This window comes from Pimephales promelas, chromosome 9 (assembly GCF_988280905.1).
Source record: "Pimephales promelas chromosome 9, fPimPro1.hap1.1, whole genome shotgun sequence".
Lineage (NCBI taxonomy): Eukaryota > Metazoa > Chordata > Actinopteri > Cypriniformes > Leuciscidae > Pimephales > Pimephales promelas.
The window spans coordinates 37,135,739-37,151,582 of NC_142777.1; the positions used below are offsets into that span (position 1 = coordinate 37,135,739).

The 15,844-nt window shown below is 37.2% G+C and overlaps 1 protein-coding gene across 1 annotated transcript; it reads left to right on the plus strand.

Moving 5' to 3' along the window:
• Positions 1-1,293: 1,293 nt before the first annotated feature.
• Positions 1,294-14,836, plus strand: pmt (phosphoethanolamine methyltransferase). Its single transcript, XM_089135106.1, has 12 exons — positions 1,294-1,588; positions 2,481-2,658; positions 4,597-4,752; positions 6,091-6,227; positions 6,627-6,784; positions 6,862-7,056; positions 8,765-8,854; positions 9,097-9,186; positions 10,624-10,746; positions 11,807-11,938; positions 12,822-12,938; positions 14,567-14,836. The coding sequence occupies exons 1-12, from the start codon at positions 1,579-1,581 to the stop codon at positions 14,675-14,677; spliced, it is 1,497 nt and encodes a 498-aa protein (XP_088991232.1). The 5' UTR covers positions 1,294-1,578; the 3' UTR covers positions 14,678-14,836.
• The last annotated feature ends 1,008 nt before the right edge of the window (positions 14,837-15,844 follow it).

Here is a 15,844-nt window from a genome sequence, read left to right on the forward strand (position 1 = left end):
TACTGTAATCTTGCAATACGTTTTTTTGGGCAGACCAAGAAATAAAGCATTGCAATAAATCTAGCCGTGATGTGCTTAATGCATGAATTAAGGTTTCAGAGTCAGCTAAATTGAGAGAAGATTGTAGACGAGCAATATATTTGACAAGAGAAGAAATATGAGAGCCAAAAGATAGAGATGAGTCAAATAAAACATGACACACAGAAACAAGCATGGGCAAAGGCTTACGGCAACCAGACATAACAGAAGCATGTTCTCACACAAACACCCAAACACAAGAGTGAACACACAGTCCAGGGAACAACCCCGAAACCGCACAGTCCCACGATGACAACACAAACAACATGAGTGTCAACACACTAAAAATAAACCCAACCAAGGTGACGGGACCCTGACAAAATGTGCAATTTAAAAGAGCTGTTTTCTACTACACGTCATGGGGAAATCACAGTCAACATAAGATACACCGTGTTTTGCCAGATGAGAAGTTTATTTTATGTTAAATTGTTTTATAACGGTCATTTATCTCCTTTAATTCCTTTTATAACTGCTTTAATTCCCTGTGCTTTTATTTTGTAAAGCTCTGTGAATTGCTATTATGGATGTGGTTATTAAAATTACTTTAAAGCTTTTGAATTTTATTTGCTTTTATTTTATTTCCTCTCTATGTAAAGCACTTTGAATTGCCATGGTGTATGAAATAAGCTATATAAATAAACTTGCCTTACTGTATATTTTAAACTGTAATTTATAGCTGAATGTTCAGCATCATCACTCCAGTCTTCAGTGTCACATGATCCTTCAGAAATCACTCTAATATGATGATTTGATGCTCAAAAAACATTTCTGATTATAATAAATGATGAAAACAGTTTAGGGAGTTCAAAAGAAAAGAAAAAATAACAATTTATTTGAAATAGAATCTTTTGCAAGTTGCAACATCATACATGAATGTGTCCTTGCTGAATAAAAGCTATTGTTATTTAGCTTGTTTGTAGTTGTTACACTTACATTATCATGATGGTATTGCTCATAAATGTCAGCTGGTCAAATTTAGTTGACAAAGTATGTTTAATATATTATAATATTAGGCCTAATATAGGCTAATGATTTCTGCAACACAACAGCTGCTCATTTGATTTAATATAGCTAGTGTGTTGTTGTTTATTTATTAATTTGACCCTTTTTTTAATGTAGCCTGTAATAAAACTATCCTGAGAAATAGGAACATAAGGATATGGTCTCATTCAGCGCTGACGCCTCCCTCTCCATACAGTGTTCACGAGTGAACGCGCATCTAGTTCGGTGGTAAGGTGTAAAACTGAGGTGGGGAATCCCGTCCCAACATCATCCCTCATCAGGATTTGATTAGCATTATTATTATCAGGCTAAAGCTCAGGTCTCCTCCCCTCGCCCTACAGTGGCCGGCGGGTTCATGAGTCCAGAGACACACACTCGGACAGGACAGCGAGCATCAGTATTTAGAGGCGGGCTCATCACATTATTCTGGGGTCAAAGAGTTTGATTTATATCTGTATATTCATTTTTAAAATTGTATTGTATTTTATTTCACTGATCATGGACCAAGGTAAGACAATCACCCATGGATTTTTTCTCCAATGTCAATATTTTGTCTTTTACACAAAGATTTTGAATGAGGTGATGAAGTAGAAACTTACCTGATGGGGCATTTAAAACATGATCTCATCTCATATTTAGTCTTACAGAGTAGAGCTTTAAATTATTGCTTTGACCATATGACATCATTGTTGGAATTTATTTCTAATTGTATACATTTAGCAAACTGGTATATCACTGTCAGAAACAGAAAAAAACGTACAAAAGCTCTCATAGGAGTGCTACCCCTTTAAAAGCTTCCAATATTAACAATTAGGCTCTGATATGTCCATTTTATAAATACTAATATGCTCTATGATGTATATATTCTTTAATTTTTTAAGTACAATAAACTTGGCATTACATTACAACAACTTAAAAATGATATTAAACTGACTTAAAATGAGTTGAATCTCGTATAAGTTTTAAAAAAGTTTAAAATTGCTTAACTTGTTTTAAGATATGTAAAAACACATGTTGTCATAACTTACTGATCATATCATTGTTTTACAGTCAGAGAGCAGATAAATCGAAATAAAATTAAAATACCGTTACACACTCAAAAAATGTATCTTTTTTAAGATTTACAAATTGTATCGTAAAATTCCATCAAATTGAAATTTGAATGTAATAATCCTTATTCAATTGTTCAATGGAAAAAAAGTAAGAATTATTTTATTCAATTTGATGGAATTTTATTATTAATTAAATGTGTGAATCTTAAAAAAAGTGTTTAAACACTTGATTTATACAGTTCATCATTTACTCAATTTTCACTACAAATATGCATTGACCATCGTCAGAATAAATTTTTGTGAAGTTATAAGCAATGCATGAAGAGAACATCATCCCTACCTCCATAGAAACCAAGAGAAACATGATGATGGAGTTCTGGAAGGAACATTCGAAGTTGGCAACGGTGGAGGAGATGATGCTGGACTCGAATGCGCAGGAACTGACCCAACACGAGCTGCCCGAGATCCTCTCCATGCTCCCTTCTCTGGCTGGTTCTGATGTGCTGGAACTTGGTGCTGGAATTGGGTCAGTGTGATCACATTTACGGAGGCATATTGCATTCACTTGAAGAAAAAAAAATCTACTCTGTTTTTCTGAATTAACAAGTTAATTTTTCATGAGAAAAAAAAAATTGCTCTGTTTTTCTGAATTAATGAGTTAATTTTTCATGAGAAAAATTTTTTTTCTCTGTTTTTCTGAATTAATGAGTTAATTTTTCATGAGAAAAAAATTTTTTGCTCTGTTTTTCTGAATTAACGAGTTAATTTTTCATGAGAAAAAAAAATTTTGCTCTGTTTTTCTGAATTAATGAGTTCATTTTTCATGACAAAAAAAAGTTTTTGCTCTTTTTTTCTGAATTAATGAGTTAATTTTTCATGAGAAAATTTTTTTTGCTCTGTTTTTCTGAATTAATGAGTTAATTTTTCATGAGAAAAAAAGTTTTTGCTCTGTTTTTCTGAATTAATGAGTTAATTTTTCATGACAAAAAAAGTTTTTGCTTTGTTTTTCTGAATTAATGAGTTAATTTTTCATGAGAAAAAAAATTTAAAATGTCAAAAAAGTTAAAAACTTGTTTTAATGAGTTGAAGATATGTAAAAACACATGTTGTCATAACTTACTGATCATATCATTGTTTTACAGTCAGAGAGCAGCTAAATCGAAATAAAACTAAAATACCATTACACACTCAAATGTATCTTTTTTAAGATTTACAAATTGTATCGTAAAGTTCCATCAAATTGAAATTTGAATAATCCTTATTCAATTGTTCAATGGAAAAAAAGTAAGAATTATTTTATTCAAATTAATGGAATTTTACTGTTTTATTCTGTTAATTCAGAAAAACAGAGCAGATTTTTTTTTCTTCAAGTGAATGCAATACGCCTCCGTACACATTAGGTTAGACCATTGGACATGTAATATTTGGGTGAACCGGATGAACATGCACAGATCATGTGTCACCCTGAAATAAAAAGCAAAGGAATTTATCTTTTGCATAAAGAAAATGAAACATGTTTTCATGACAAATTCTCCACAAATTGGAATTACTGTGATCTATCCAGATGTTTTGTTTTACAATGTAATGGATACCTTATACAATATATCCAAGATATATCACATAATCCTTCAGAAATCATTACAATATCTGATTTGCTGCTCAAGAAACATTTCTTGATTTTTCCAAACAAGTTATATTCCAAACAAATAATGATTCTCAATACATTGGTTATTCCAATGAGATTCAACAAAAAGTACAGTACAACGATGAGTTGTTAACCATTATACTTAATATTTACAACATATCAAAGATGTATTTACAAACAATATATCATTTTTATCATAATTTTTCACACAATTGCAGGAACGAGGCAAATTTAAAAATTCACAATATAACGTTCCCACAAAAAGAATTGATTTTATTTTAATATTAAGATGTATGACATGTTCTTGTCAGGTTTAATAATATATTTAATTTTAAACCAAAATAGGCTTGTTCATATGATTTATTTATTATTTGAGGTCATTATATGTATGGAATTGTTTACAATATTGTCAAACAAGTAGTTTGTCACAGAGCTAATTGTATATTCAAGCACACTGTAATAGAATTGGTGTAAAAACTATTTTCACTCACAAATTACTAGTAAATTTCACAAACAAATTAAAAGCAAGAAACACGTTGAATTAAACATGAAATTTTGAAGTAGAAAAGCTGAAAATGTGCTTTCTTGTAAAATAATTTTTACAGTGCACAATTATAAGGGCCGGGGCAATAAAATTGTATGTGCCAGTGAATATACTGGGATTCTCCCAGTCTAATGAGAATGATGGAAATCTGATGAAAATCGAATGAAATTTAAATTGTGAGGTCAAATCTTGTGGCGATCTGTTTCTTGGCCAGTACTGAGCTTTAAAGCACGCTTTATTTGCTCCATTGTTACCATGACCTTTGCTCTTTTTAGCCGGTACACACGCCACCTCATTGGCAAGGCCCGTCACGTGACCGCTGTGGACTTCATGGAGAAGTTTGTGGAAAAGAACAGGGAGGAAAACGGTCACCTGGGCAACGCTGAGTTCATCCAAGCTGACGTCACAAAGCTGGACTTCCCTAAACACAGGTGAGAGAAAAACATGATGAATATATACAGAGAGAGAGAGAGAGAACTATATATATATATATTCATTTCGTTAACGCAAACTATGACAAAAAAAAAAATACATTACATGAGACAACGACGAGACGACACCGACATCATTAAACACTAATCACGACTATCAACTTGCAATATTGTTGACAGGGAATTATTGTCATTTTTTAGGTTTAAACTTTACCAAAATACCTTACCATAATTTTTTAAACCTTTAAAAGAGAAAGAGAAAAAAGTATTGCAGAATGCGCGCTGTAAGCGGCCAACCAATCACATCAGACTGGGCCATCTGACCAATCAGAGCAGAGTAGGATTGTGGAAAGGAGGGGTTTAGAGAGACCAAATCTTCGAACAAACCGTTTTCAATCTCCGAGAAATGAGGTGACGCTGCAATGTATATTAAGAGAAAATGAAAGTGTCTTTTGACTTTGGATGCATGTAAACCGGTTGTGTGAGACTCTGAAACAACATTAGGAACCTTTAAAGTCCCCATGAAATCAAAATTGACCATACTTACATTGCCTAAATTGATCGTTTTGTGGTGAACAATTCATACATGCAAGTCAATCCACACAAAAAAATTTTTTTGGCTTCTTTAATCAAATTTTGAAAATGCCCCTCCCCTCTGCATTGGAGGACCTTGCCCAATGACGTAGGCTTTACGGTTTGGGTGTCTCCTTAACATAACATAACCACGCCCCTCCAAGTGACAGCTGCTGTGTGTTTGCGAGCGCCGAGCGAGCATTGATTGACAGCGTGTGTAAACTTGCGTCATCCTCCATTTCAGAATCCAATCAGGTGCTAGTTGGAAAAAAAAGCCACGCCCACTATTTTGCCTCATTTAGTATTCTGTTTCTCTCGGAAACACGTCACAACACTGGAGAAAAGTCGTTTGCAACTTCCGGTTCACGGGGACTTTAAAATAGCATAATTGGGGAAGTTAAAGGACATTCTTATTCTAATAAGCATTGATTGGACAAACATTTAAATACACCCCAGAGGAGAGGAGTCATCAGTTATTTTAGTCCATTTTCCTGAAAGAGAAATTTAAATGTTTATATATGAACTGTACGCTGCTGTAGGTCAGTTCCACGTTTCATTTCATGGGGTCTCATCTGATGTCTTCATTCATCCATCCATCACTTCATCTCTCATGTGTGTGTGTGCGTTCGCGTATATGTTTTGGAATAAAAAGTACATTTGATTTAAAGAAAAGTGAAGTGGGTGTTTCTGTAACACACTGATCTCTCTCTCTCTCTCTCTCTCTCTCTCTCTCTCTCTCACACACACTCTCTCTTTCTGTTTCAGTTTTGACCTGGTGTTCTCTAATTGGCTGTTGATGTATCTGAGTGATCAGGAGCTGAAGTCATTGGTTGAGAAGTTTCTCAAGTGGCTCCGCCCAGGTGGTTACCTGTTCTTCAGAGAGTCCTGCTTCTACCAATCAGGTTAGAGAAACAATGTCCTGTAAGTTTGACACTATATGGCAATGATGTAAAATTTCTATTATAATGTGACAAAAAAAATCTGAATAGGCATGGTAGAACTCTATATTCCTGAAATCTATAGTTACGCAAATAAACCATCGTATTTATATATAACCATTGATATAAACACTATATTATCATTATTGGAGACTGAAACGGGGTAAATATAGGTCAGGACGTGACTATCAATCGGGAACTGGTTGTATGGTGAAAGTACCTCTGTGATAGATGGTTAAAAAAAGTAAAATGGCTTTATGATGTCAGTCGAAAAATAAAAGTAATTAATCACGCTTTATTGCTTTCATTATTGGCAAGTTTGAGTATTTCTACAGGTGTACATGTGTGTCCTGACCTTCACAGGTGACCGCAAGCGAGATTTCGACCCCACGCACTACAGAACTCCTGCTCACTATAACCATCTGATGTCATCAGTGCTGCTGGAGGAATCAGAGAAGACGGAGAAGAAATGCCACGGCTTTGACATGGTGCTCAATAAAACGGTTCAGACCTATGTGAAGGTAAACCAGTCCGTCGACTGTAATCAAAACTCTGTTTAAAAAAAGCCTGAAATGTAACTCCCTTGTTTTTGTCACAGATGAAGAAGAACCATAACCAGTTGTGCTGGCTCATGCAGAAAGCCTGTCGAGGTGCGGTAGATCAGCATCAGGGCGGCTTCTCCACATTCCAGCAGTTCCTGGATAACCAGCAGTACACCAGAAGAGGAATACTGCGCTACGAGAAGATGTTCGGATCTGGATTCGTCAGCACAGGCGGACTCAGCACCACCAAGGTCGGGGCTACAGAATACACAGAGTCATACATCATCATGGGAAGATCAGAAAATTCATACATAATTATTAATTAAACTTTTATTTAACCAGGAAGAGATAAAAAAAAAATCTCTTTTTCAAGAGTGTCCTGGCCAAGACAGGCAGCAGTACTATACCCTAACCCTACATACAGAGCAGAGTAGACCAATCACAACACACTGGGCCATCTGACCAATCAGAGCAGAGTAGACCAATCACAACACACTGGGCCATCTGACCAATCAGAGCAGAGTAGACCAATCACAACACACTGGGCCATCTGACCAATCAGAGCAGAGTAGACCAATCACATCAGACTAAGCCATCTGACCAATCAGAGCAGAGTAGACCAATCACAACACACTGGGCCATCTGACCAATCAGAGCAGAGTAGACCAATCACATCAGACTAAGCCATCTGACCAATCAGAGCAAAGAAGATCAATCACATCAGACTAAGCCATCTGACCAATCAGAGCAAAGAAGATCAATCACAACAGACTGGGCCATCTGACCAATCAGAGCAGAGTAGACCAATCACAACAGACTGAGCCATCTGACCAATCAGATCATAGTAGACCAATCACAACAGACTGGGCCATCTGACCAATTAGATCAGAGAAGATCAATCACAACAGACTGGGCCATCTGACCAATCAGATCAGAGTAGACCAATTGCATCAGACTGAGCCATCTGACCAATCAGATCATAGTAGACCAATCACAACAGACTGGGCCATCTGACCAATTAGATCAGAGAAGATCAATCACAACAGACTGGGCCATCTGACCAATCAGATCAGAGTAGATCAATCACAACAGACTGGGCCATCTGACCAATCAGATCAGAGGAGACCAATTACATCAGACTGGGCCATCTGACCAATCAGATCAGAGAAGATCAATCACAACAGACTGGGCCATCTGACCAATCAGATCAGAGGAGACCAATTGCATCAGACTGGGCCATCTGACCAATCAGATCAGAGTAGACCAATCACAACAGACTGGGCCATCTGACCAATCACAACAGACTGAGCCATCTGACCAATCAGAGCGGAGTAGAACAATAACAACAGACTGAGCCATCTGACCAATCAGAGCAGAGTAGACCAATCACAACAGACTGGGCCATCTGACCAATCAGAGCAGAGTAGACCAATCACAACAGACTGGGCCATCTGACCAATCCGAGCAGAGTAGACCAATCACAACAGACTGAGCCATCTGACCAATCAGAGCAGAGTAGATGCTGGTTTTCTTTCTAAATTAATTTGTGTTTTTTAACAAATTGTGGAGAAATGAATGATTCATTGATTTGTTCATTAAAACAGCCACTTGTTTCGTTCCTGAATGAATCAGCTTTTTTAAATGAATCTGTAAAATAAATGTTTCAAGGACTCGTTCATACATACAGTCACTTGGTTCATTCCCAAATGAATGAATGAGCGTTTTTTAACACATAGTTTGAATTAATTGACTCAAATACACGTACTGGAGCAACTATATGATTTTGTAACTGAAACTTTCATATCCACTCTAGATCAGTGATATCAACCTATTTTTTTCTTTAGATATCAGTGGAAAACTACTCCTCTCTGCATCCTCAGTGTTATCTCATCATTTAGTGAATAATTACTGGTTTGTTTTCTGTTTATCTCTTTGACATATTAATCTGTAACCCATCAGGAGTTTGTTGATATGCTGAACTTGACCGCAGAACAAAAGGTTCTAGATGTCGGCTGTGGGATTGGAGGGGGAGATTTCTACATGGCCAAGGTGAGCCAAAGGTTGACATATGATGGGTTTATGTGTTGTCACAGAACATGTTTCACGCTCTTTAAGTCCACTTTCCTCGGGACCTTTTAACTGTCTAGAAATGTGACTGTTATCAAACATAAATTCAGTTTAATCTACATTATATTTTAACAGGTGTTACAATCTGACTGCTTGCACATGATCATTTACAGCTGCTGTTTCTGATTGACACGATTAATTATGACTATCCGTTTTAATGACAGACCTTTGGAGTGGAGGTTCTAGGGATGGACCTTTCCTCAAACATGGTGGAGATCGCCATGGAGAGAGCCGTCACAGAGAAACTCCCATTAGTAAGCTGAGTTTTCTACCCAATACAAATCAACACTCTGGCAACCACCCACAACACCCTAGCAACCACATAGCAAAGGCAAAAAAACTACCAAGAACCGCTTTACAACTGCATATCAACACTCTGGCAACCACCCACAACACCCTAGCAACCACATAGCAAAGGCAAAAAACTACCAAGAACCGCTTTACAACTGCATATCAACACTCTGGCAACAACCCACAACACCCTAGCAACCACATAGCAAAGGCAAAAAAACTACCAAGAACCGCTTTACAACTGCATATCAACACTCTTGCAACAACCCACAACACCCTAGCAACCACATAGCAAAGGCAAAAAACTACCAAGAACCGCTTTACAACTGCATATCAACACTCTGGCAACCACCCACAACACCCTAGCAACCACATAGCAAAGGCAAAAAACTACCAAGAACCACTACACAACTGCATATCAACACTCTGGCAACCACCCACAACACCCTAGCAACCACATAGCAAAGGCAAAAAACTACCAAGAACCGCTTTACAACTGCATGGCGACACTCTGTCAACCACCCACAACACCCTAGCAACCACATAGCAAAGGCAAAAAAACTACCAAGAACCGCTTTACAACTGCATAGTGACACTCTGGCAACCACCCACAACACCCTAGCAACCACATAGCAAAGGCAAAAAACTACCAAGAACCACTACACAACTGCATATCAACACTCTGGCAACCACCCACAACACCTTAGCAACCACATAGCAAAGGCAAAAAACTACCAAGAACCGCTTTACAACTGCATGGCGACACTCTGGCAACCGCCCACAACACCCTAGCAACCACATAGCAAAGGCAAAAAAACTACCAAGAACCGCTTTACAACTGCATATCAACACTCTGGCAACCACCCACAACACCCTAGCAACTACATAGCAAAGGCAAAAAAAACTACCAAGAACAGCTTCACAACTGCATAGTGACTCTCTAGCAACAACCCACAACACCCTAGCAACCACATAACTAAGCCAAAAAAACCTACTTAAAACAGCTTCTCTACTGCATAGCAACACTCTGGCAATCACCCTAGCAACATTGTAGCAAATCACACACACTACTCAAAACAGCTTAGCAACTGCAAAGCAAGATAACCACATGGACACCTTAGTAACTGCATAGCAAAGGCAACAAATTACTCAGAACAGCTTTGCAACTGCTCCCTGGCAACCACTCACAACACCCTAGCAATCAGCTATAACAACCTAGCAACCACCCAGAGTATCCTAGTAACTGCATAGCAAAGTGCTACAAACTACTCAGAACAACTGCATAGTAACACCTTGGAAACCACCAATCACACCATAACAACCACCTATAACAACCTAGCAACCCCCTGGAAACCATTCTGCACTTCCTGATAGCAGATTAACTTGTCCTTCCTCTGCAGGTGCAGTTTGAGGTGTCGGATGCCACAAAAAGAAGGTTTCCTGATGCCACGTTTGATGTGGTTTACAGCAGAGACACGATTCTGCACATCAGGGACAAACTTGACCTCTTCAGAAAATTTTACGTGAGTGTTGACACAGGTAAACAGGAGCCTGGGTGCATGCTTTCATGCCTTTGACTTTGTGTAATAGAATAGCATATATTTGTTTGTGTGCATGTGTGTATGTATGAGGACATGCAAATGATCGTCTGCATGTGTAAATGTACTCTGTCGGTAGCAGGTGTGAGTGTGTGTGTGTGTGTGTTCCGGTGAATATGAGTGTGTAGGTGTTCAGTGTTTGTGGTTTTAACAGTTAACATCACCTTGAGGGGACTCAAATGAGATGACATATTACAAAAACAAGCCTAGTAGTATAGTCTCCAAAAAGGCAAATGCATTGATATAAGCAAATTAAAGCTGACATGCAAAATAAGAGTAAAGGCGAACTGTATGTGAATGGTCTGCCCTCTAATGGACAAACCATGTGTTTTCATAGGAGTCCATGATAACAGATCGAACTATTGCTTTAAAGGAGTAGTTAACTTTTAAAAAAAACTTTTTCTGATAATTTACTCACCCCCGTGTCATCCAAGATGTCCATGTCTTTCTTTCTTCAGTCGAAAAGAAATGAAGGTTTTTGATGAAAACATTCCAGGATTTTCTCCATATAATGGACTTCAATGGGGTCCAAACGGTTCAAGGTCCAAACGAGAGTTTCAGTGCAGCTTTTAAGGGCTTTAAACGACACCAGACGATGAATAAGGGTCTTATCTAGCGAAATGATCGCTCATTTAAAAAATAAATAATAAAGTTTAAGTTTAATAAGCAGAAATGCTCGCCTTGCTCTGTTCTGTGATGCGCGTTCCTGACTCTCCTGTTCGAACTTGTTCATCAAAATGAACAAATCTTTGTTCGAGTCATGACTCGAAGGGTCCTAGATAAGACCCTTATTCATCGTCTGGTGTCGTTTAAAGCCCTTTGAAGCTGCACTGAAACTCTCATTTGGATCTTGAACCGTTTGGACCCCATTGAAGTCCATTATATGGAGAAAATCTTGGAATGTTTTCATTACAAACCTTAATTTCTTTTCGACTGAAGAAAATAAATTATCAGCAAAAGTATAATGTATGCATGTGTTTTTCAGTCATGGTTGAAGCCGGGCGGTAAGCTGCTGATCAGCGACTATTGCTGTGGAGAGAAGCCCTGGACTCCAGCGTTTCAGGATTACGTCAACCAGAGGGGATATATTCTCTACACACCTCAGAGATACGGACGGGTGGGACAGGACCTAATAAAATCATAGTGTTGGGAATTATTATTGATCTATAATGTAGCATTGATGATATCTGTTAGTACTGGATGTAATGAAGGCAAGCTAGTAAAAGCTTGACCTCAAGAGGCGCACTAGCCCATTATTAGCGTGCACGAGTTGCGAGTTGAACTGGACGGGTTATATTTGGTGCCATGACCCGCATGGGAGTGAGGTTTAGGTTGATGAGGTGCAAGTAAACCTCCCTCTACTGGCCTCATAAGGCATGATAGCATCCTTAAAGGGATACTCCACCATTTTTTCATATTAAAGGGATACTCCACTTTTTTTGGAAATAGGCTCATTTTACAACTCCCCCAGAGTTAAACACTTGGGTTTTACCGTTTTCGAATCCGTTCAGCTGATTTTCTGATATTTAGAAGAATATCAGTAACCAGACAATTTCTGGTCTCATTGACTTCCATAGTATATTTTTTTCCAACTATGGAAGTCAATGAAACCAGACACTGTCTGGTTACTGATTTTCTTCTAAATATCAGAAAATCGTCTGAATGGATTTGAAAACGGTGAAACTCAACTGTTTAACTCTGGGGGAGTTGTAAAATGAGCCTATTTCCAAAAAAAGTGGAGTATCCCTTTAAACTATGTTATTTCCTTAACTAAGACAAGTTGATACACACCTCTCTCGTCTCAGTGCGTGCACTCAATCACTTTGTCTTGCTTTGTTAGCACTTAGCTTAGCCCAGTTCATTCATTAGGATCCAAACACCTCCACGTTTTCCCTCTTTAAATACAGTTATTGAGTAGGACTGGTTACTTTTATTGTACGTAAGCTTGTTTATGCACCATGATTATGATAATAATGATTTTGTATTTGTGTGTTTTTCAGTTCCTGAGCGAGGTGGGATTCAGTAATGTTCGTGCCGAGGACAGGACAGAGCAATTTATTCAGGTGATAAAGACTGAGCTGCAGAGAGCCGAGGACATGAAAGAGGAGTTTATACAGGTAAACAAACACACACACACACACACACTTTTATGCTCATGCAAAATCTGCATTTCATTGACAACATCACATTTGCATGCACACGGTTGGAGGAAATATTTTATTTCCCCTTTTCCCTTTTATTTCACTAATCATTAAAGGGTTAGTTCACCCAAAAATGAAAACTCTGTCAGTATTTACTCACCCTCATGTTGTTCCAACCCCGTAAGACCTTCGTTCATCTTCGCAACACAAATTAAGATATTTAAGATATTAAGATCGCTCCTGAATACTAGTCCATAGGCTTCTTGTGGGAATGACTCTTGCTGTCCCCGAAAAGTCATTAAAGACATCGTTCAAATAGTCCAAGTGACTACAGGAGCTCAATTTTAACTTTATCAAACGACGAGAACACTTTTTGTGCGCAAAAACAAACAAAAATAACGACTTTATTTCAACTATTCACTTCCTTCTCCATGAGCCTGTAGTCAGTTAACGTAGTGTGATTGCGTAAAACTACGTCACACGTAGGCTCACTATTGGCCGACGCTGGTCATGTGTGTGTGATGCGTGTGACGTACAATAACAGAAGCTTACGCTATTAAACTAGTAACCTGACTCGCGCAGAGGGAGAAATAAATGAATAGTTGAAATAAAGTCGTTATTTTTGTTGTTTTTTGCGCACAAAAAGTGTTCTTGTTGTTTGATAAACTTAAGATTGAGCCCCTGTAGTCACTTGGACTATTTTAACGATGTCTTTAATGACTTTTAGATGCCATCAAGTGTCATTCCCTCAAGAAGCCTATGGACTAGTATGCAGGAGTGATCTTAATATCTTAAATATCTTAATTTGTGTTCCGAAGATGAACGAAGGTCTTACGGGGTTGGAACAACATGAGGATGAGTAAATACTGACAGAGTTTTCATTTTTGGGTGAACTAACCCTTTAATACAGTCATTAAAGGGATCATATAATGGTACGTGCACTTTTTAAAGTTAATTGTACAGATGTGTGTTGTCAGTGCCTGTACACAACCATCCTATAATGATAAAAATCCATCCAGTGTTTTTGTTTTAATCTCATGTTTTCCCGTCTCAAATCGAGCCGTTCAGCACGCCCCTCCTACAATTGTTGATTGACAGCAGCGTACCCTGTAACATCGATTTGTCAACAGACTAACCTATACATCAGTAAACACACAGCGTTCGTATGTCACTACTCTACCCTGCCAGTACATACAAAGATAGACCAAAGTGACATTCAGAAACGTCCTCAAGTCTTCATTTTCCAGTGCAGAACAAGATGTTTTCTGTTGTTTTCTCTCTCCAAAATAAACCCTCAACTGTTGTCAAGGCAACACTCCGCCCCACAGAACAGAGGGGCGGAGTCAACAAAGCTCATTATCATTTAAAGACACATGCACTGAAAAACAGAGCTGTTTTTGACCAGGTAAAATAAGTATTTTTTTACAATACTAATCAGAATTTTTAATTAAAGTATATTACAAACTTTTCATTTAGACCCTAAAGAATCAAATTAACTTGAAAATGGCATTATATGACCCCTTTAAAAACGAGTTTCGCAAGTTTGTCTGAATATTGTTGGGAATGTCATGCACGCATGCTGTTAATCACCGTCTCCTCCACAGGAGTTCTCCAAGGACGACTATGATGTCATTGTAAAGGGATGGACAGAAAAACTGCAGCGCTGTGAGACAGGAGACCAACGCTGGGGGCTTTTCTATGCCACCAAAGAATGAGAGAGAGAGAGAGAGAGAGGAGGAATCCAACTAATGATCAAATCAGAATCACTATTTTTCAGATTAAACTGTGTGTTAATTCTGTGAATTGCACAAAAGTGTTGCAAGATCAACATACTCTTATGCAGCATAAAGTGAATAAAATAGCACTTTCCTTTACTCTTTTTCTTTGTTGATTTGAATATATATGCTTGTGCTTTTAAAGTGTTGGATAAAATCCTCAAAATGGGATGTGCAGTGAATGTCTATGAATGTTTTAACACACAATGAGCTTCAGAGCTTTTTATGAGCTGCAGATAAACACACAAAAAGTAAAATCTATAAATGTGCGTGTAAAAAAGGTGTGAACAAAATGTAGGCTGTGAATGCGTAGAAAATAATAGAAGTAGAAAGGAGAGAGTGTGTGTGTGTGTGTGTGGGTAGAGGTATGTGAAAGGGGAATGTATGCTGTGTGTGAGACAGTAGAATGGCCCCTCATGTAAAAGCAAATGTGAGACATACATATATATGCACACACACACAGATATATATATATATATATATATATATAAATATACATTTATACTATATGCACATATACTTTTATATATAATGTGATACTAATATGTGTGTGTGTGTGTGTGTGTATATGTGTATATATGTGCACACACACACACACACATATATATATATTAGGGCTGTGCAAAAATTAATTGCGATTAATCGCATCCAAAATAAAAGTCTGTGTTTACATAATATATTTGTGTGTGCTGTATATAATTATTTTGTATATATAAATACACACACATGCATGCATATATTTAAGAAAATGTGTTATTCATATATAAAATATTTATATAATATAGATTATGTATTTATAAATATATACAGAATTTCAGCGCAAATAATTCTTAAATATATACATGCATGCATAGGTATTTATATATACAAAATAATTATATACAGCACACACAAATATATTATGTAAACACAGACTTTTATTTTGGATGCGATTAATCGCAATTAACTTTTGCACAGCCCTAATATATATATATATATATATATATATATATATGATAATACACACACACAGATTATATATTAGTATCGCATTATATTATATGATAATACACACACACAGATTATATATTAGTATCGCATTATATTATATATATATATATATATATA

What these genes read in the sequence shown, in the direction of transcription:
- pmt (XM_089135106.1), top strand. An exon ending in TCACAGAGAAACTCCCATTA is followed by an intron (nt 9,187 to 10,623) that starts GTAAGCTGAGTT and finishes CTTCCTCTGCAG; the next exon opens with GTGCAGTTTGAGGTGTCGGA. An exon ending in CACCTCAGAGATACGGACGG is followed by an intron (nt 11,939 to 12,821) that starts GTGGGACAGGAC and finishes TGTGTTTTTCAG; the next exon opens with TTCCTGAGCGAGGTGGGATT.